The sequence below is a fragment of the Aphelocoma coerulescens genome, chromosome 3 (assembly GCF_041296385.1).
Source record: "Aphelocoma coerulescens isolate FSJ_1873_10779 chromosome 3, UR_Acoe_1.0, whole genome shotgun sequence".
NCBI lineage: Eukaryota > Metazoa > Chordata > Aves > Passeriformes > Corvidae > Aphelocoma > Aphelocoma coerulescens.
The window spans coordinates 22,475,640-22,497,219 of NC_091016.1; the positions used below are offsets into that span (position 1 = coordinate 22,475,640).

The 21,580-nt window shown below is 47.6% G+C and overlaps 2 protein-coding genes and 1 non-coding gene across 6 annotated transcripts; all 3 read right to left on the reverse strand.

The window, feature by feature from the left end:
- Positions 1 to 73: 73 nt before the first annotated feature.
- On the reverse strand, positions 74 to 1,564 carry LOC138107771 (baculoviral IAP repeat-containing protein 5-like). 2 transcript variants are annotated; one of them, XM_069009439.1, is made up of 4 exons: positions 1,334 to 1,494; positions 1,110 to 1,219; positions 825 to 942; positions 74 to 598 (listed from the first exon to the last, which is right to left on the reverse strand). In XM_069009439.1, the coding sequence occupies exons 1-4, from the start codon at positions 1,445 to 1,447 to the stop codon at positions 518 to 520; spliced, it is 423 nt and encodes a 140-aa protein (XP_068865540.1). In that variant the 5' UTR covers positions 1,448 to 1,494; the 3' UTR covers positions 74 to 517. The 2 variants fall into 2 exon arrangements, with proteins under 2 accessions (XP_068865540.1, XP_068865541.1); XM_069009440.1 differs by lacking the exons at positions 74 to 598; positions 1,110 to 1,219 and having other exon boundaries at positions 1,334 to 1,564.
- Positions 1,565 to 2,712: 1,148 nt separating this feature from the next.
- KAT14 (lysine acetyltransferase 14) lies at positions 2,713 to 21,571 on the reverse strand. Of its 3 annotated transcripts, none has more exons than XM_069009443.1 (10): positions 21,065 to 21,570; positions 19,228 to 19,346; positions 15,932 to 16,053; positions 14,088 to 14,269; positions 13,144 to 13,560; positions 11,690 to 12,261; positions 11,041 to 11,177; positions 10,365 to 10,540; positions 7,054 to 7,244; positions 2,713 to 4,533 (listed from the first exon to the last, which is right to left on the reverse strand). In XM_069009443.1, the coding sequence occupies exons 1-10, from the start codon at positions 21,318 to 21,320 to the stop codon at positions 4,360 to 4,362; spliced, it is 2,346 nt and encodes a 781-aa protein (XP_068865544.1). In that variant the 5' UTR covers positions 21,321 to 21,570; the 3' UTR covers positions 2,713 to 4,359. The 3 variants fall into 3 exon arrangements, with proteins under 3 accessions (XP_068865544.1, XP_068865543.1, XP_068865545.1); XM_069009442.1 differs by having other exon boundaries at positions 13,144 to 13,563; XM_069009444.1 differs by having other exon boundaries at positions 4,449 to 5,620; positions 13,144 to 13,563; positions 21,065 to 21,571.
- Positions 7,395 to 7,558, reverse strand: LOC138108859 (U1 spliceosomal RNA). Its single transcript, XR_011150082.1, has one exon. It is a non-coding gene; the product is annotated as a U1 spliceosomal RNA (small nuclear RNA).
- Positions 21,572 to 21,580: the final 9 nt, after the last annotated feature.

A 21,580-nucleotide genomic window follows, 5' to 3' on the forward strand; every position in this document is an offset into this window, starting at 1 on the left:
GGCATACTAAGGTGTGGTATAACTCAACGTTATTAGCCACAATCCTAAATCCCTGAAGTATTTTTAAAACTCCTTCCCCTTTCTATGTCCCAAAGTATCTAAAAGATTGATATATTCAGTACAAAACTGGAAATGCAATGCATGCCAACTCCTATCAGAAATACAAGTTTTAGCACCAGAGCTACCAGTATCTCTACAAGACAGCAATATCTTTAAACAGCTGGATTTACAAAAAAAAAAAAAAAAAAGGGGGGGGAAAAAAAGGAAACGAGTAAATCCGCAAGTAATAATCCTTAATTAAACCAGCAGGAAGATTAGGAGAATCTCTGCAGGAAAAGATTAAGCAATGCATCAAAGCCCAGGTACTTCCCAGACAGAATCGGAGGAGTGAAGCAGAATCCCGTCTGCTTCTCAGGAACAGCCAGTCTGGAGGCGGCCTAGGGAAACACGGCCATTCAGTCACGGGGGCAGTGCCACAGCACATGGACTAGACAGATGTCAATGAAACTGCACCAGTCTAGGCCAGATTCTTTATACCACAACGCTGGGTCTTGGCTTTATCTTCAACCTTGGTCATCTTCTGAGAAACCTCTTTTTTCTGCAAAGAGTAAAAATAATATCTTACTGTCTGCCACTAAACTGAGTATCGTTCAGCTTCGGGGGGAAAGCAGGATACATCCTGCATAAAGCATGGCTGAGAACCAGGAAAGGGCACACCAGCTGATCCAGCCCGAGCCTGGATGCAACAAAGCACTCTGCACAAAGCCTTGTGGTAAGGAACGAGGCCAGCTGAACAATCCAAACACTAGAAGCCGAGTACGTACAAGTGCCTTTCTCATTCGCATTTTGTCCAGCTTCAGGAACTCCTGCACCGTCAGGTTAGCAGGTTCTTTCTGAAGAGAAAGAAAACCACAGTCCGCAGAGTGCTTTTTGTGTTCCTCCCTGAAAACAGGCGAAAAGAAAGAGAAAATAAAAGAGAAGACAACAGCTCATAGCGAGCCACACACAGCCGCTCTCCCCTGCCGAGCTCCTCGGCTGCCGCCAGCGGTTCCGCCGGGCCGGGGCGGCGCCGATCCGGGCGGGGCCCGAGGGATCCCCCCGGTACTTACAGGGGGTCGTCGTCGGGCTCCCAGCCCTCCAGCTCCTTGAGGCAGAAGAAGCACTGCGCCACGTCGGGGCTGTTCTCGCTGGGGCAGTGCACGAAGCCCGCCGCCGCCATCTGCGGGCACAGGGGAGGCCGTGAGCGCTCGCCCGGCCCCGCTCCCGCCGGCCCGGCCCCGCTCCCGCCGCCCGGGCCCCGCTCCCGCTCCCGCCGGCCCGGCCCCGCGCTCACCCGCTCGGGCGTGCAGGCGCAGCCCTCGGTGAAGGGCCAGTTGCGGAAGGTGGCGGCGCGGACGGAGGCGAAGTAGAGCCGCCACACCTCGGGCAGCACCGCCAGCGCCTCCATGGCCCCGTTCAAACGGCGGCGCGCGCGCGGCAGGGCGGGAGCGGGGCGGGAGCGGGGCGGGCCCGCCGCCCTCACAGCGCCCGCGCAGTGCGCGGGGAGCCGGAGCCGCCGCCCGGAAGGATGCTTTTTCATTTCTTAAAGCCTCCAGCACAAATCCAAAGGGAAAGGAGGACAAGTTGGTCACCTCGAGCCTTTCTTTTTTGGTTTGGTTTTTGTTTTTTAAGATGGCTGTAGTAGAGTCCTTCCTGATCGTAACGAGTCAAAACTCAGGGAAACCCTGGGGCTTTGCTGCCCTATTAGGAAAGTGCGAGGTTCCACCTTTACGCTCCAGGAAAGCTTAGCTTTGTTAAGCTGTGTTTGGCCCCTCCTCTCACTGCTGCAGTGGCTGCCCGGCTCCGGGAAGCGTGGAGGAATCGCGCCGCGGAGCAGGGCGGTGTTGGCTCTCGGAGCACAGCTCAGGTACGCCAGCACCCGGGGGCCCGAGGCACAAGAGGGAAGCAGAGGGCTGAGAGCAGAGTTTGTCTGCTTGCTTCGCCGGGGGCCTTGGAAGAGCCTCACTCCTCGCAAAGCCACGGCCATCCAAGCAGTGGCCCTAAGATGCTACGCTTAAGAGACATTTACACTTCAGCATTAGGGGCTGGAAATGTTCTCTTGAGAGAAAGCTGGGATAGAAGAGGTAGAGCTGTTAACTGGCTGATTGTCCCGGAGCTACGGGCAAACTAGCAAGAAACAAGCAAAACAGGAATACTCATATCCACCCTCTATATGCTTTGCCGAGCTCATTTTTACCAGTCCTCCTGAAGAAGGAGAACAGCTGAGATGCAAGGGCTCAAAGGCATTTAATCACTTCACTGCCTTTGAGGATCTGGGGTTAAATGAAGGACCTGGATAAAACAAGCTGTCTGCAGCACAGCAGATGTCACAGGGCTGCTATAACACCATCGTCACTTGGTAGTCTCCGAGGAACAAAGGCACAGAGCAAGATGGTCCTCAAAATCTTCATGGTCACCTTTGAGAACACAATGCAGAACTGGTCATCTTCTTCGGACTATTTTGTATCTCCTCATTCTGTCTGGAAAGCAGGAGCCTGCTAAGGCCTGCATGTGTGTGGCTTCTGTGGGGATGTCCAGTAGGGAAATGAGGAATTTCTTGCCTTGGTCAGCTGCCCACACATATCCTCTAAAGGCCGTACTGGAGTTTGCTAGATTCCAATGAAATAAGATGATGGAGAGACACCTTAACAAACAGTATGACTACAGGCAGGCTTTTCCAAGGGAAGGGCTTTAATTCCATTCATAAAGACAAATATTTCTTTTCTTTCAAAGTCCAGCTAACTCATAACATTAAGAACATTGAAAACTTTCACATAGTCATGAAACAGGCAGAAATGTGCAAGGACGTTCAGGCACACAACCCTTGGCTGGGTTGGTTTCCCCTCCCACTACCACTGGTTTTGTGTTGGCGATGATGTACATTGGCTACACAAAAACGTATTTTGTGTCCCTTTCTCTTCTGTTACCAAAATGAAGACTCCACTAAGGCAACTACTGCTATAGTCAGGCAGCCAACAGGTACACACAGTAGATTAAGGACAAAGAAGTCACATTTGGTGTGTAGCTCTCTGGGGGCTTGATGTGAAAGGACCATCCCAGTGGATGGGAGCCATAGTTAAAATGCACAGACTGACCTCTGGTTAGTGCAGCTTTCTGTGGATCTGCACTGAAAGTCAGGGAGGGAGAGAAGATGCTACACTGTGAAAAAGGACAAGAGCCACTACCAGAGAAACCCTTTGGGGTTGTATTTTTTAATTATTGGGTATTTCTATTTATTCTTTGCTCTCCTCTTTACTGATACTTAGAGCCTAGGTGCTTCCAAGAACTGGATCTGGCCCACCTCTGCCCTTTCCTCCCTCCAGGCCGCAAGCAGATTGCTTCTACAAATCAGAGCCTGCATTTCAAACATCCCCACTGACTTTTGCTCTGGGTTTCTTCCAGCCAGAGCACCTGTAGCAGGAGGAGGTAAGTGCTGGAGACTGTGAGGCTGCTCTGTGGTTAGAGGTGTGCCCAAAGGGCTGAGCTGTAGACCAACAACTGGCAGTGAGGTGGAAAGATTCCAAAGAGCTGATTTGGCAGCTGTGGTGCCCTGCCTTGCCTAGACACAAACCCACCTGACACCGTTCCTGGACACAAAACACTGCGCGCTACGCGAACTCCACACTGAGCACGGGGCAAGGAGGGGAAGGGAAGGCAGCAGGGAAGGAGCAAAACAAAGGTGTCTCCTCTGAGCCTTGTACTTGGGATCACAGGAATCCACATGCTCTTCAGTACTGCTGAAACGTGGTTCCAGCACTACTGATATGGCATGTGTAGAACTTTCCTAAAGTCAACATCCAGCTACAGGCACCAATATCTTACTTCCCTTCAAAGACTCAAGACACAGTTCCTAACAAAGCAATCAGACCACAGAAACACTGAACGGTTTAAGTTTAGGTGTTCATTCTTGCTCATAAACAGAGACAAAAATCCTGCAACATTTTTTTGACAGGTTTCAAAACTTGAAATCCATGGTGCCCCTCTGAAGTGAGAAACATTTTTTTGTATGGCATTTTTGTTTGTTTGCTAATGAGGCTCTCCAAACTAACAGTGGCAGGAAAATTCCCCATAAGCAATTTTCCAGTGGTTTCAGTGTATGCCAGTTGGCATTTCCAGGCCTCTCCCCTTGGAGCATAGGAATCAATCCTCTTGGATTGCATTTTGCACACACAACAACGCACTGTTGACATCCAAAGTCCTAGGGATAAACACACCAGCATGTTCCAGCTCTCTTGTGGCAGCCAACATCCTCCACCGAAAGCTGGGCGAGTTTTTTCAATGGATTGGGCTTTTCCCAGCCCCCCAGACACCGCCGGCAGCTCAGCGCCGCAGCCTGAGGAAGAAGGCGTGCTTGCACTCCTTGCTGTCCAAGGGGTAATACTTGTCATAAAAATCCAAAATGTACTCCTCGGTCTTAAATCCAAACTTCTGGTAGAGCAGCATAGCAGGGTTGCTTGCAGAGACGTGAAGGGTGACGTCCTTGCCCATGCAGGTCTGCCAAGGGAGGGGGGGAGGAAAAAAGAGATATCACTGCAAGAGAATGAGACAGCCTCTGGGGGAATGCGGAGGTGAGGAGATTCATCAGCTCCGGGATCCAAGGTACTGAGGAAATGTGAGAAAAGTCACAGGCCCCGACACAGGAGTTACCACACATAGCAACAGCAAAGGGAACGCTGCTGCTGCTGCTCCTCCAAGCCTTTGTTTCTGGGAAATGTGGATTCTCTTGACAATGAAAGTAGGTTTGGGATTATAATTTGTCATCTTTCCATTGTCAATTACTAAAGTAATTGTTAATTAAAAATAATCTCGGTGTACAGCACTGATCTCAAATACAATGGCCTGAAGAAAAGACAAAACATGCCAGAGGATCAGGCTCTGCACTCCTCCCTGTCAGCAAACAGACCTGAGCTCTCTGGGACCGCCCGAGCACCTCTGTGCTGTCATGCTGGAATTCCTGCCTATCCCACCCAGCTCCTCTCCCATCCTTCAGGGCACAGCACCCACCTCCTGAGAAGGCAGGAAATTCAGTTCAGACAGCAAATAATAGCATGGTTGAAGTTACCTTGAAGATCCTAAATTATTCTAACCAGCAACACTCTGATAAAGATGCTGAAATAATTTATTTTCTGCTTTCATCAAGTGTTTTAATAGCATTCCATGTATATTGAGTATATCGTAACTCTAAGTGGGAACAGTAATACCCTCTAGGAACTCTCCAAGACAGAACATTCAAGAGGAAAATTCTCAGAGGGATTTAAGGAGGAAAAGAAAAAAAGACATAATTGGAAGCTCTTTTGGGGGAAAGAAAATTGGAATGAGATCATTAAGAAAATGCAGTTTAGTCCTCCGGGCCAGATGCGTGAGAGGGTAAATTCTGACAGCAAACCAGCCACCACCATTTGCATCAAAGCATTTTCTTGTTAAGTTATGCTGTTCCCCAGAATTCAGCCCCAAACTCAGCACACTGATCCCAAAGTTAGCGACCTACCCTTAATCCAAACAGTGCATCAAAGTGTCTCGAGCTCCAGAGAGGAGACCCAAAGCCCAAGCAGGCTGCAAAGCAGCACCTACAACCTGGAGACTGAGGAACAGAAGGTCACAACCACCATTCATTCCACAGGACTAAACCCCTTCTACCACCGTCAGAGAGTCAGCAACAGCAAAATAAGTAAAATGTGAGCCAAACCTACAGTGCTGATCTTTCACTGCTAGCACGCCTAATCAGCCTCAGATCTCCCAAATGCACTTGGCTTTCCTCAGTGAAATTTCATGCTACTCTACCTGCAAGCAGGATTAGGTTAATTGATGGGACACATCCTACAAAAAGGTGTGAGGATTTTCCACATCTGACTTGCCAACTCCAGCATCCCCGTTCTGCTGGAGAGAGAAGTCTCTGGGAGTCCACCTGCTGGATCCCTGCAAACCTTGGCGCCTGTTCCCACTGGGTGTTGACATCTCACATCAACAGACTGAGCTGAGGGCAATTTCCTTCAACACTTCACACAGAGCTGCCTGGGAAATGCAAGGGGTGAGTTTAAAGAATATTGATTAGAGGCCTGTGTCAACACTGCACAGAGCTGTGCAGGTAGCAGAGTTACCCTCAGGCAGCCCAGGAGCGGAAAGTGCTTTTCCGAAGTACAGATCACTTTCCCCGAGGTTCTGCCAGCACTCCCTACCTTGCTTCAGCCAAATAAGTAAGAGGAAAAAACAATTTCAATGGTGAGTTTTTGTTAGTGCAGCCCATCTTGACTACAGCAAATTAAGCAATGTTTCCCATTGGCAGCTCTGCCAAGAGAGCTCAGGGAGTGGCAAAACTGTGGTCCTAAAGAGACAGAGTTGGGCTCTGTAAGGGACATATATCTCCATCCTTACTTAAGCTGCCTTTCCTGCAATTCAGTTCAAGAAAGTCAATGGAATGAAGGCCACTTTAATAACAGTATTCATTCAGAGATTTAATGAAGTTTAACTCCTTTAATACCACCCATTTAGTTAGCTGAGATTAATTTTCCCAAGTGTTCCTGTGGAACAAGGCCCAGTACAAGCCAGTTTGAACAATGAGGTTGCAAACAGGTTCTCTTTATCATTAACTCAGCTGTGTTTGAACCAGAGTATAAAAGTGAAAGTGAGTGATTGAGATCAGTAAGTGATTTAATGCATGGAATAAACCTCCAGGAGTAGCCAAGAAAGCAGCAATAATTCTAACTGACCCTCCCCAGTCTTACCTCATTCTCTCCTTTAAACCCCCCATTTACAGTATTCCTTTTACACAAACTATTGACCACTGAAGAACACAGAGTTAATCCCAAGACAGCTGAAGTGTGCAGCATCCCAGTGATTCTGAGGACACGACCAGGATGGTTGTTTTCCTAAATACATTTTAACTTCCAAAGTAGAAGCTACTTCCTCCCATAAACATTCACACAAAGTGTTCCTGCTCTCTAGTATCTGCATGTGTGCACACAAGGAAGAAGGCAGAGCTGGTTCTTTGGCAAATTTACGGGATGATTTCATTACCTGGATAAGATGGTAAATCATGAAGGTTGCAATCCCAGCTCTTCTCCACTCAGGATGCACCAACAGAAAAGAGATGTAAGCTTCGTTGTACTTCACGTCTGGCACCATAAAGCCAAAGGCAATGATAACTTTCTTGTAAAGGACGACAACACTGAAGTCTGGATACTGCAGGCACTCTGACAAATCAATTCCTATGGAGAAAGAGAGAAACAGCAGTTGGAAGCATTGCAAACAAAAGTGTCAGGGAAATCCAGGGGCTTAAGGCTTTTTAGAAATAATCCCTTCTTTTTACCTTTATTTCAAATCTCTGATAGCAAGAGATCACAGAATCATAGAATAGTCCAAGGCCCCTGCTAGAGCAGTCCTCTGTTACTACAAATTATGCAGTCAAATTTCCCACATTTTGGGAAATCCCAGGTATCAGGACACCCAGAGTGCAGGGGATGAACCCTGCCTTGGGAAAACCAGCTGCCTGATCCTCGTGTCTCCCCTGCCAGGTAAGTTTGCAAGGGGAAAGGAGATGATACAACAAAACAGACAAAACAAGATCTGCTTACTTAGCAGGGAAGTTTGCATCGAAAAACTGGCAAAGCTGATTTCCTTTCAAATGACTCAAGGAGGAAACTGAAACTCAACTCTCTTCAGAAGCAGCACACATGAAACTGGACTTTAGCTTTGGTAGGTAGCATTACCTGCCTATGGTTCCTGTCTTTTTTCTCCACCTTGCCTGGAGCTCTTACTGCTGTCTCTTGTGCACACTCAGCTGGTTGTGGAGCTGCACTGTGAACCTGACCACAGCTTCCAACACTATCAAAACACTTGCTTTCAGCATGCAGCTTCTCTAATCTGGGGCACGACATAGCCTCTCAGGCAGTGATGCTTCTGTGAGTCAGAGGCTGGACACAAAAAGAGGCTGGGAGTTTATAACCTTGCCTCATCACCCTGCTGCAGCAGTCCTAGAGCACCCACACAGCATGTCAGCACCAAGCAGTGCAGTTCAAGGCACTGACTGCCTGGCAATTTGTGTGGACAGACCCCAGTGAGATGCAAGACACGGAGATGTGCCAGAAACACTTGCTTCAGCCTCAAATTGGCAGCTGCAATATCTTTGGAACACGGGGTAGTGAAATAGCAGTGTGTGTTTTCCAGTAATCACTCCTGATGAGATGCAAGACTTCACAAGGCACCAGGCAGGAAAGAAGTGGGTGAGTTATTTTCTTGCTGGAGAGTAGCTTGGGTGGAGCAAGGCGTGGGAGGAATCGATTGGCAATAGGGAGCAGTGTTAATTAAGCCAGGCTGCTGCTGCCTGCGGAGTGCCTTGCAGCGTGCCTGGACAGGAGCACTCATTGCCCCGGGCACGCTGGCCTCTCTGCAGTGGCGCAGTTCTTCCTGTAGGAAGATGCTTAGCTCAGGATGGTTCACCCCCGGAGACAATTCCCGCTAGGAAGAGGTTTCCTGCTAGGGCACCAAGGCACAAGGCACTGTGAGGAACAACACCGGGGAATCTCTCTTCCATCAGTCGTTTTCAGTCACTACCTGCAAACATGGTTCTGCCTTGGGAGAGGCAAGAACAGCTCTGAAAGGGAGGATTTGGAGGGACAGAAGAACTGAGTGCTGGTTTAATGATGCTCACCCAGCTACATATCCCTGCCCAGCACCCCCAAGCTGTACCAGCATCCTTGCATCCAGTCTTTACCTCCCAAAGCATCACCTCCTCACTTCCCTCTCCTAAAACCAAGGTGCAATAATCATATCCCAGCCTCGGAAATTTTTCACCATGAAAAAGATTTGGATTCCTGTTTAGAGACTGATGGGAGTGTCAGCTTTCTGACTTAATGATGAACAGTTCACAGTTGGGTGTAACACACCCATGGCTCCTTGTGTTAAATAAAACAGGGTGAGTCCTGAAGAACTTAATGAAGGTGCAACCCAACTTGGCCAGAACTTCAAATGCATTATCAGGAGAGGAGAGACTATGACAAAGCGGTTCAGCCTCTGCTGGGATTGCAAGTGTCTCTCACGAGCTCTAAAACAGCTTGTGAAAGGAAAGGTGTGCCAGGTTATTTCCCCCCACACTGTACAATTTGCATAATGAGTAGCACAAAGAGCTCCCATCCAGACTGCAGCATATGGGCACTGCTGAACTACAACCCTGCTGAATCACTATCTGCAAATCAAAACACAAACAGTTACCTGGAGTAAAGGTGTGTACTGTTTGTACTGGGCTTTTCTAAATTAGTCTGCTGCATTGTTTGCTGATCAGAAGCTGATACATGAACCAGATGAACATCCCTATTATTATTTCAGAAGAACTACAGACTGCAGCCTCATAACTGCCCCCAGAAAGGGCAGCCACTGTCCCCAAAGAGCCTGCAGTCCCAGAAGTGACACAGAAAAATTCAAACCTAATCTTTTCCATACCTTGTAAATACTGAGGCTTGAGGAGATAAAAGGACATCACAGCAGAGCCTGCAGTTGTAAGAGCAATTCATAGAATGACAGAATGGGCTGAGTTGGAAGGGACCCTCAAGGATCGAGTCCAGCTCCTGGCCCTGCACAGGACAGCCCCAAAAGTCACACCATGTGCCTGAGAGCATTGTTCAAAATCATGCTGGGCTGGCTTGGTGCTGTGACCACTTCCCTGGGGAGCCTGTTCCAGTGTGCAGCCACCCTCTGGGTGAAAAACCTTTTCCTGATATCCAACCTAAACCTCCCCTGACGCAGCTTCAGAGCTGTTCTCTTGGGTCTATGGAGTCCTGTCGCCACAGAGAAGAGACCAGTGCCTGCCTCTCTGGCTTCCCCTCCTGAGGAAGCTGTAGGACATGATGAGGTCTCCCCTCAGTCTCCTCTCCTCCAGGCTGAACAGACCAAGTGACCTCAGCCACTCCTCATACGAGTTCCCAACTTTCACTCCAAGATATCCAGCTTAATGGCTGCTAGGAAGAAACCTTCTCACAAAGGTATTGAGCAGTAATCTTTGGTATAAAACTGTTTATTTCAACCCCTGATTCTGCAAAACATTTCACTGGATGCTTAAGTTTAGTTAACTACTAAACTACCAGACTACTCCTACTGGCACCTATTTTTGTAAGTACTGTGCTAATTAGGGCCTAATTGCCCAGTTCCACATGATCTCAAGAGACAAAGACACCAAACCCACGTCTCCACCTCAAATGCATTCCTGTGACATCAGATAATGGGTTTCTAAGAACCAGCCAAACACCAACTGAAGAAAAATTTGGCCCAAGAACATTTTTGTTCTGAATAAAACCACTTCCTTTTTAGGAACCCAAGCACTGGAGGAATCTTACCAGGCCAGAAGAATTCGTGGCACATGGAGTTTATAGTGGGGATGTGATTAGGGCGAACGTAGCAGTAATCAATGGGTGCTTCTGGCTCAGCCTTCCAGTTGAGATCATTCCTGTGTGGATTTGCCCGGATTTCTGCCAGCAGCCTGAGTTTCGGGGGCTTTGTCTCATAGTCACGTCTGCCAGGAACATGAAAAGGAAATACAAAAAGCAAGTGAGCAACAAGAACTGCCACTGCAGCTAAACAGGTACTGCCCATGAAATATTTTCTGACATGCTCAACTTAAGAAAAAAAAGAAGAACAGTCTTCCATTCATGTGGGAAAACAGCCCCCAGCTCAGCAAAAACACCCTTGTGCCAGAGGCCAGGACACTTTCCGGACCCACATGTCCAGCCAGTCTCTCCTTACAGCATGAGCAAGGAAATCACAGTTCTGACCCAAAAGAGGTGCAACTTGCATTGAATGGCTACAGCAATGCCCTCTCTGCCCTTGCCCCCTCTTGGAGATTCCCCTTCCCAATGCAATCTGTTTCACTACTCAGCTAAACCAAACACTATCCCTTCAGGGTTACCATGGTGCACTGGGGTGTACTTTGAGGAGGAGTGAGGAGCACTGCCCAAGAAAGGTGTCCTCTCCGTGGGCTGGCGGTGCACAAGAGCAAGCTCAGACCCTCTGTACCTGATGTAAGGTTTAAGGACACGGGAGGTGTAAGGGCTGACAATACTGTGGTCTGTCAGCAGGTCTTCTGAGCCTACCAGGCGATACAGAAACTTGGTTGTCTGCTGGCGATATCCCTTCGTGGCCGGCAGCATTGTCTGGATGCACAAAAAAATGCAGAACAATTGCAGGAAGATCAGTCAGTGATTTAACAAGGGAATCGTACGGAGGGAGAGTAAGGGCCTTTCAATATGACAGGATGGACTGGACCATGATGGTCCCAACTTCTGCACCCTGCTGTGCACTCCCAAATTTGGTGCCCAAACCTAGAAGTGCTGCAAGTCATCTCCCTCCTACACACATGAAAGAGCACCTGCCTGCTTGGGTACGTCCAGGCCTCCACCATCAGCATTTGGGCAGGGCTGGAGTACAAATGCATCGACATTTGTGGTGCTGACACTGATCGACAGCAGTGCTGCACCAGCATGTCCCAGGAAGAAAGAGACTCAGGAGAGCATTGGTGGGGACACAGCCCCAAGCCAAAATGAGAATTGTTCACATAATCCTTTTCACTTTAGGAGTCAGATAACCTCAATGTGACACTGCTGTATGCAGCAAAAGCTTTAAAATAACCTGTGCCAAAAGCTAACTTAGATTTGGGAATACCCACCTGGTATCTGTCCAAGATCCTGAAGTCCTGGCTAGTAGTTCTGTATGTTGCTTGCCCTACTGGGGACCTGGAGACACTGCCTTCTTTAGCTCCATAAATCCCATCAACCAGGAGCAGTGCAGCATTCACAACCTGGTCCAAGTCAAAGAGCGGGAGTCCTCTTTCCCTCTTGGCCTGCCTGACCAGCAGCTTGCGCCTCAGCCTCCGGGCCTCTGGGGTCATGCTCAAAGCATTGGGACAGGCTTCCAGTCTCTTCAGCAGCAGCTTTTCCTCATAGATGCTAACTGAGGTGTGCTTGGGAACTCTGGGTTTAGCATCCTTCTCCAGCTGTGGCTTCCCCTTGTCTCGTCCTCTCACCTGCAAGGGTGTGTTTGACTCCTCAGGATCTTCACTGTCGCCTTCCATCCGTTCTGTTTTTTCTTCCTCACTCTCCACCTCTTGCTTGATCTGCTCAGCTGTCTTCACTTTTTTTCTGCTTGCTATCATGGTGCTAGCACCAGCTGTCCCACTGGGAGGGGGCACATACTCTATTCCTGGGTCTATGACTCCATCTCCTTCCATCTCCTCATCATCTGTAGAACAGATCAAAATAATCCAGGGGAAAAAATAATTTAAACATCAAAGCCCCATTTCAAAAATGGTTGTCACAGCATTTTTCTACTAAGGAACAATAATGTGGGTTTACCCAACACACCTCATTTTCTGTGTACTCCTGGATCTCCTGATTTTGGACAGGAGATGCTGTAAAGAGTCCCGTTTCAGGACAGAGAATCAATCCTGCTCCTAAAGTGTCTTGTAGTTCAGCATCTGGAAACAGAGCTCCTCCTGAGCTGCAAGCTCATGTTCTTTGAGGAGTGTTAAGCTGCTGAAAATTCCCAAAGACTGGGGATCAAAAGCTCAAGCTGGTGAGCTGTATCTTCAGCTAGCATACCCAGGAGAGGTTCTGTCCTCTACAGAACCTCACTATTCTTCCTGTCACCCAGAAGTCTGGCTTCTTAAGGAACTAACAGCATGCAGCCTGCATCACTGCTTTGCAATCTTGCTGAAATTTAGCATCCGTTAATCAGCACATTCAAACTTATAAAATACTGGGACATTACCATGGGAATAAAATTTCTCCCATGAAAAACATTTGAGACAGAACTAGAGTTGCTATCTAACAGGGTAATCTGTGTTGCAGTGAAATACTTATGCTGAGTTACCCAGCAGTTGCTGTGTGAAATCTACCCACTGTTTATTCAGGATCCCTCAAAAAATGATAATGGGGGTTTCTTCTGGCCTTAGAAGCTGGTGATACAACTGTGGAAAACCAGTCACACTCAATTAAGGCAACAGAATACTGCCAGCTACTTTCCATCTCATTTTGAAAGGGTCCTGCAGCTCACTGGGAGCTTCTTTTTGTAACATCTTCCTAGAAAACTACACCACTAAACGAAACCCATGGTGGCTCTTACCATGGAACAGTGCCTGTGGTGGCATGACATCCGGGATGAGATCTGCTTCCGAGAGCAGGCTGGGAGTGGCTGAGTGTGAGGCGGGAGTGCCGGGAGCAGAGAAGTCCAGGGATGGGGATGGAGAGGGGCTGGTCAGAGGCGTGCGGTCGGATGAGCTCAGGGAGGAGAAGTCGATGACCTCTCCTTTCTCCAGGACGATGTCGGGCCGGCGGCAGCGGCTGCTGAACTTCACGGGAGTGGAGGAAGTGCTCCGGTCCAGGAACCCGGCCGCCTCCTTCTGGGCTCTCCGAATGTCCTTGGCTTCCTGAGTGCGAGACCTCTTCTCCTTCAGCTCCATGGCTGACTCCACTGGATTGCGGCTCACCCGCTTCCGAAGGCCTTCCACAGTAATGATGGGATCCAGGGGCGGCTTGGAAGCTGCTAAAGAAGGAGTTTGCTTATTCTGACAGACGCTGAGCTCCTGCAGTCACTGGATAAACACTACACAGTCAAAAACATGCTGCCACAAAGATGGGTTTCCAATGTGTACAAGAAATTCACTCTGGGACATGTAGCATTAAGCCAATGTATTACTAAAGGCTCATTAAAGCCCACATTTTATTCCTCTACAAAGAGGAGAATTTGCATCTAGTGACAAAAGATAAAAGACAATCCCTAGGGTAAAGAAAAGTGGAGAAATTGTGGATTTCAGCTAAAAAACCCAAGCCAAACCACTCTGCACAAGCCTCAAAACCCTTTAAATCAGCACAATGCAAAAAGGTAATAAAATAGAACAGGCTTCTCACACTACAGTACATGCATCAGAGTTCTCTTCAGTCAACCATTACAGCAGAACAAACCAAGGAACTGTCCATGCACACAACACATGGTTTTAACTGAACTTTCCCCACATCTCCCAGCTCTGGCCCAGCAAGGAATCTACACATTACTGGGGAAAGAGTTACCTTTTGCCTTCAGTGCAGATGCTGACAGCTTCTCTCCTTCAGGTTTCAGCGTTGGGGGTTTGTTATGAACCAGTTTCCACCATCCCGGTTCTCCAAATTCCTGTGCCCCTGAGCGAAAAAACAAGGGGCTCCCCACAGAGAGACAGCCAGCAACTGTGCTCCACCATGTTGAGGTCTTTTTCCTGTGGTGGAGAGAGGAAAACAAGGGTTAGGTCCCTACTCACCAGCTGTGCTTCCATCCTGGACAAAGTGTTTCTGCCACTGGCACTGACACACACACACAGAACTACTCCTGAAGCACTTTTTTGGCCCCTTGGAGACAGGGAGCTGCATTCAAGCCCTTCCCTCTGCTGGGCAGTGCACTCTTACTGGGCATCTGAGCACTTTTTATTCCTTTAGGAACTGGTCACAGGGCCAACTAAGATGTCACTTAGGGAAGAGGTGAGAAGAAATACTGAAGAATTGCCCTTGTAGCCAATAACTGAGGTACTCCCTCAGGCTCTGGAGAATCAGGTTCGTGGTGCACAACATCTCAGGATTTCTTCTTGCCTTTGCACCCCCCCACCAGCAGAAACTTCTGTACTTGCCAAGGCTTGGCTGAGTTGGTGTTCACTGCTGCCCAAGTGCTGCACTTACACACCTTGGGGTACTGAACCTCAAAGGTGGGGGATCACACCCAGGTGCCTCAGCTCAAAGTCTGGAGTGCTACAGTAAATCTGGGTTAGCTGCACTTCAGTATGCCAAGGAAGAGCATTGCACAGCTTGTACCACTACACACACAATTCAGCTGTCTCTGTTCCATCAGTGGCTTGTCCAGGCAAGTGGGAAGGCTGTGTCTGAGGCCAGGAATCACTCTCTGAATTTTAATCAGAGCAAGGAGCGCCCAGTTCCCAAGGCAAGTCTCAAAAGGCAGCAGCAAACCCTGGGAGGTGTTGGCTCCCTGAATGAGGGACAATGGGCCATCAGTTGCCCTCCTGTCAGGGTCCTTGTGGCTTCCAGAGAGGACAAATGCCAACATTTCTGAGAACAGAGCAAGGAGGCTCAGACAAGCACTGAAAGCAAAGCCAAAGACCAAATGTGGTTAGGAAGAAAGGCCAGATCTTACAACAGAGAAATCCGTGGAGAAGAAAAGAAGCTGTGAAGTCAATCAAATCTACAACTTCCAAGGATTGCTCAGCTCCTTCCCTGCCTCCACAGCACATGCATTAACAGGGAGGCTTGGGTTTGACAGCTTCATCATGCTCAGAAAAAATGAGCTGTTCACCTGGAAAATGAAGGCTGCCCTTTATGAGAGGGGTTCCTACTCTGACAGTGTCTTTACACACACTGAAAAACATTTCAATTGTTTAACACCTACTATGTAAAAGCCATTTCATTAAGATCCAAAACAATCTAAAAGGTGAGGCTCAGTTCTTCTTGAAGAACTTGGTCCTTGCAAGCTTTGTAGCCAAGGGACATAGCGCTTTGCTGGACCATATTTTTGTCCCTAAAGTTTGGCAATACCAGGATTAGCTCATCCATTGTGACTGTTTAGAAAAATACAGTCTTTGCAGGTTCAGATGCTGCCTAAAGGAAGATAAGAAATAATCCAAAATACATGCATTTGTATTGCTTTTGTGCGACATTCCTGGGGTTGTTTTTCCCCAGTAAGAAATGCTGATTCTTTCTCAAGTGTACCCCTCACACCTGCATTCAGATTCTCAATATGAAATCCTCCCTTTTTATCACTTGTAAGGCTCAACAGAGATGTGACCAAATTAGCCAGGATTCTTGTCCATCTGTATAACAGGTTTTGATTCCTTTGGCTCACCAACCAGACCCTCAGGGAAATATCATGTCTTTACCTGTTTCCTAGTAAGAAAGTCCAGTGTTTCTCAATAAAAGCACAAATGTCTTCTTTCCATCGGAAGTACCCCTGACGGCCCGTTCCTTCCAGAGACAAGTTGTACATTGCCAACATCACAACCTGCAACAGAAAGCGTTGGACACAAGTGAATCCTTTCTGCTTTTTCTGCTCAACAGACCCCCCCAGCTGCCACACACAAATCGTTGCTCCTTCATAAATATCTTATTTTTACAACATCTCATACGCAACTTCTGCAATCCATCTTCTTCCTGGTTTCATGCTGCCTGTTCTTGTCTTTCTATTGTTAGATGCACATTCTTCCAGAGATTTCTCCATCCCAGGGGAATAGCAAGCTGCCTAGTTATGCAGGTTTGTGCTGAGACACAAGAATTGTGCAGCTGTTGTGTAAATGAATTACAGTACAGCTGGGGTCTGAATGTAACATGGAGGTAGGGAAACAGACTTTCAAATTAAAAAAATAAGGTCAGAAGTAATCCCGCTATCCAAGACATCAGAAACATTGTGACAAGGGTCTTGCACACACACACACTTCACAACTGAATTCACTCTGACCTCTTACATACCCAAACTATAGAGCAGGTTTGAAAAATATCTCACCTCTTTCAAGTAAATCCTAGGTGACCGTTAATTACATTTACTTAATTAATTTTAATTAATTTATTAGAACTAAACTAAAATCAGCTAGGCTGGGATCACCTTTCAACAACCACACAGCCTCGGTTTGGCACTACTTCCAACAGGGAATTCACCCTCAGAGAAGTCTGAAAAGTGTTTTTCTTAGAGAGATGGGTCTCCTCATAGTGGACCTTGGCTTTCTGGGATACATTGTCAAAGATGTCAAAATGAGGAAGTACAGACAGCTTTAATGTCCCCTTCACTCTATTTCTACCTCACAACCCCTCTTAGTTTGACAACTAGGATTTTGAGGGTTTTAAAGTCATGTGGACAGTGTCTCAGGACATCAAAAATAATTCTCTCTTCAACTGGCTAAAGATACAGATCTGTTGAAGCCACATACTCTGAAAAAAATCCAGAAATCACTATCCCAATTTTTCCTGCTTCCAATAAGTTATTTTGACCAGTTCCCTCAATTCCACTTACCCAGAAGCAGCAGCAGCAGCTCTGGCTGCTGGAAGCCCAGGGAGGTGGTCACAGCTTTCTTCCTCACACATTTTCATTTTGTCTGCCCCTTCCCCATGGCACTCTGAAGAGACTTGAGCATAGTGCCAGCAGCCTCTGCTTTCCCAGTCTGGAACTTGGTGAAACCCTGCCAGCACAGACCCCTACACCAACCTTTTCCCCTGCACTGGCCACCACGAGAAAGCAGTGCAGGAGTTACAATCCATATTCCAAATTACCTTTTATGATGAAAAGGCTGAGTGCCTTTTGAAAGGCCTTTGCCTTGAAAGGCCAACAAGGCTGATATTTTCAACAATCAGACAGCTTGTCCTCAGGACAAGTGGCCTCCTGAGCTGGTGGATGGGGACAGGGAACAGAATACCCCCCAGTAATCCAGGAGGAAGGAGGCTGCTGAGCCACTTGGATGCTCACAAGTCTAAGGGACCAGACAGGATCCATCCTAGGGTGCTGAGGGAGCTGGCAGAAGAGCTCACCAAGCTGCTCTCCATCATTTACCATCAGTCCTGGCTCACCAGGGTGGCACCAGATGGCTGAAGGTTGGCCAGTGTGACACCCATCCATAAGAAGGGCTGGAAGGAGGATCCAGACAACTCCAGGCCTGTGAGCCTGACCTTGGTGCCTGGCAAGGTTATGGAACAGATCATCTTAAATGCCATCACTTGGCACCTATGGCATGGATTTAGAAGGGACAGGTCCTGCTTGACCAGCCTGATCTCCTTTTAAGACCAGGTGACCTGCCTGACGGATCCAGGGAAGGCTGTGGATTTTGTCTACCTGGACTTCAGCAAAGCCTTTGACACCATCTAGAGGGGCCTGGACAGGCTGGATCCATGGGCCAAATCCAACAATAGGAGATTTAACAAGACCAGGTGCTGGGTCCTGCACTTTGGCCACAACAACCCCTGCAGCACTGCAGGCTGGGGACAGAGTGGCTAGATGGCAGCCAGGCAGAGAGGGACCTGGGGGTACTGACTGATGGCGGGCTGAACATGAGGCAGTGCATGCCCAGGTGGCCAAGAAGGCCAATGGAATAGTGGCCAGCAGGACCAGGGCAGTGATTATCCCCCTGTACTCTGCACTGGTGAGGCTGCACCTTAAGTGCTGTGTCCAGTTCTGGGCCCTTCAATTTAGGAAGGACGTTGAGGTGCTGGAGCACATCCAGAGAAGGGCAACAAGGCTGGTGAAGGGTCTGGAGCACAGATCCTACAAGGGGCAGCTGAGGGAGCTGGGAGTGTTTAGCCTGAGGAGAGGAGGCTCAGGGGAGACCTTATCACTCTCTACAACTGCCTGACAGGAGGGTGCAGCCAGGTGGGGGTTCAGCCTCTTCTCCCAGGCAACCAGCAACAGGACAAGAGGACACATCTTAAGATGCATCAGGGGAGGTTTAGGCTGGACATTAGGAAGAGATTGTTCACAGAAAGAGTAATGGGCATTGGAGAGGGCTGCCCAGGGAGCTGGCGGAGTCACCATCCCTGGAGGTGTTTAAGGAAAGCCTGGATGTGGCACTCAGTGCCATGGGCTGGTTAACATGGTGGTGTTGGGTCATAGGTTGGACTTGACAATCTCAAAGGTCTTTTCTGTCCTAGCTAATGTCCTGTAACATTCTGTGAGACTGCACACCATTACTGTCCCAAAGGATGCAAACAGATGTTATTTTGATTACTCAGGTGTGCAAATGATTGAAACAGTGAATTCCAGCAAGGACTGATGCTAGTGCATAAGCAGCCAGGTTGGAGCTTTGCATTCAGGGAGCTGGCAAGCTTTCTATGTTGCCACCTCGCTAATTTTACATTTTCTTATATACAAAAAACTGTTCATGCCTAGCAGCCAAATTGCATTTATTTTGCTTTTCCAAACCTGCTTGAAGACATGAATTCATGAGCAATACACAGGGAAGGAAAAAAAAAAAAAAAAAAAAAAAAGAAAAGGAATGTGGTTTGTATGATTATCTTCCAATTTCCCTGCCAAATGTTCAAGTTCTCATGTGCAGGCAATCCTCAGCTAACTAATTTCTGAAGTTCATGCAAATTTATTACCAATACCTGATCCTCCTTTTCCAGGTAGCACACACACAACAAACAACAATTTCAGAAACTCCCACGGTTGTTCTGCTGGCACAGATATTTCACTTACTTGTTGCCATGTTAATCTCAGACGTTCAAATTGTTCCTTCCCATCTTCTGAGCAATCAGAGCAAGTAAATCTGAAAAAGTTATCTCCTTTGAGGTAGCTGAGCTGTTCTCTCAGTTGACCTAAAATGAAAAGGCAAAAAATCAATTTTTTTGTCCTTTTATAGGAAAAAGTGCTGCAAAGGCAATTTGGATTTCCTCCAAGATCACATTTGTCTGAAAAAAAGCGAGAGAGCCACCTGTAAACCCCCATGCACCCAAAGTTACAGGCTCTAATTCTGTGTTTCTGCAGCAGAGGAAAAAAAAAAAAATAACGTTAATCAGGGCTTCTAAACTCACCAGGAGTTAATTTACACAATATGATAAATTGAAAAATGACATCAGGGGACAGGGAAACTGTTAAGACTTAGAGTGCTTTTGAAAAGTCACACTCAAAAGCTGTTTCTCCACAAGGATGTCATCTCTTTTACTGTGTAACAACACCAGATCAAGCATTTTTAACTTATGGATGCCTTGCTTCTATAGTGAATTGCAGAATTAAAGTTGCAACTGTGTCTGATGGGGGGAAACCCCCCACACTTGGTAGATTAGGAGAATATCTAAATGGCAATTCAATGTAAAAAAGTGATTATTTGCCTGAGCACATTGGCAATTTTCACGAGTGACAGCTGAACTCCCCAGAACTGAATGATTAGGAAAGAGCACAGTATCTCCTTTTTGCAGCTGTTTACTCTCCACATTTGTACGTGGCTACTGCTGCTTTGCAACTGGCCTTTTCTGCTCCTTGCATTTGTTCCACAGCAACTGCAGAGAGGAACATATTTGTAAAATAAAACAAATTTAGTGTTGCATCAAGTGCTCCTGCATGAGATAGCTCATGCTACCTTTAACTCTGCTTCATTTTTTAATTAATACTTTTCAAGTTAGTATTTCCCTTTACTGTGTAGTAATTTAATAGTCTGATGCTGGTTTCATTAAAACTAACACGCCTTGAGAAGAGAGTTTTACACTATAAATTTTGGCAAATTCTAAGAAGGCAAAAAGGGCAGCTCTGGCATATCTGCAAGGCAGGTGCCACCTAAACAGTTCATTATTTCTAACCACAAGCAAACAAACCAACAAACGCCCCAAATCAAACCAAACAAAAAACCCCCCACAAAAACCAAAGCCAACCAGTGCAATATCTGGCTTTTGGATTTAACAGATCAGATAATCCAGGATTTAGAAAGTAAAGTTGTCTATTACATTTTCCAGCAGCATTTATCTTATGTCAGGTGTCAGAGCAGAGGCATCAAGTTCTGCAGCTTGCTCCAAACACCCCCCAGAACTGGCTGCTGCAGGCTGGACATGTTTCCATGAAAGCCAGCTTAAAGTCACATTATTGGGAAAACATTAAGGTTGAGATTTAGCCATATGCTCCACAGATGTGGCAAATCAACAGGAAGAAAAAAAAAAAAAACAACTAACACCATCACAAAGTCCTTTTCCTTCCCAGAGCTTTACAGCAAGGGTCATTATCTTTATCTGAGTGAGCAGAGAGGTCAGGTCGCTTGGCCCAAGGCCCTAAACAGCTGCAAGAGTTGTGAGGGTGGGCACATTTCTGAATTTTAATGTTCTCTACTAATGAAAGAAGACAGTTTAATTTCCTTAGGGAGAGCACAAGCCCTGGACACACACAGAGCTCAGGGACTGAAGTGTCTAACACATACCCTGCCAGCAGGCATCATCTGCCAAGGCAGGACGGGGTACAGCCAAAGCAGCTGTAAAACAGGAATGCAGGACAGCACAAACACCTTGCAAACACCCACCACAGCCAGGCATGACACAACTGGCAGCCTTACTTGCTGGGATCCACTTCTGGCACTTCTCACAGTAATAGGACATCTCCTCCATCCAGGATGCTTCACCCTCGTCGCTGTTCAGGGAGTCCCCGCTCTGGTCGTGTGATAAATCCACTGAAGCCTGGTCCTCGGACTCCACGATCAGGAGAGTCTCCCCTTCCACCTCGCCCTCCTCCAGGCCCTCGGAGGTGGAGGTCCTGGTGGCTTCATCGTCGTGCCGGCTGAGCAGCCCGCTCATGTGAACGTTGTTGGCCATCCTAGAGGGAGCCTGCAGAACAGCGAGCTGCTCCTCCCCGCCTTCAGCGCATCCACAGGGGGATGTGCCACCGCCAAGTCTGCACAATCCAAGTACCAATCACAGAGAATAGGGGCTTTCGTCTGCCCTAAAGCTTTAGAGGCTGGATTATAACTTACACAAAAGTCTTTCACAGATTACCTCTGTTTGTTAAAACACCTGCAAGAAGTGAGATGCAAATGACCTCCAAACGTCTTTAATCAAACCTCAAAGGAGCCAGG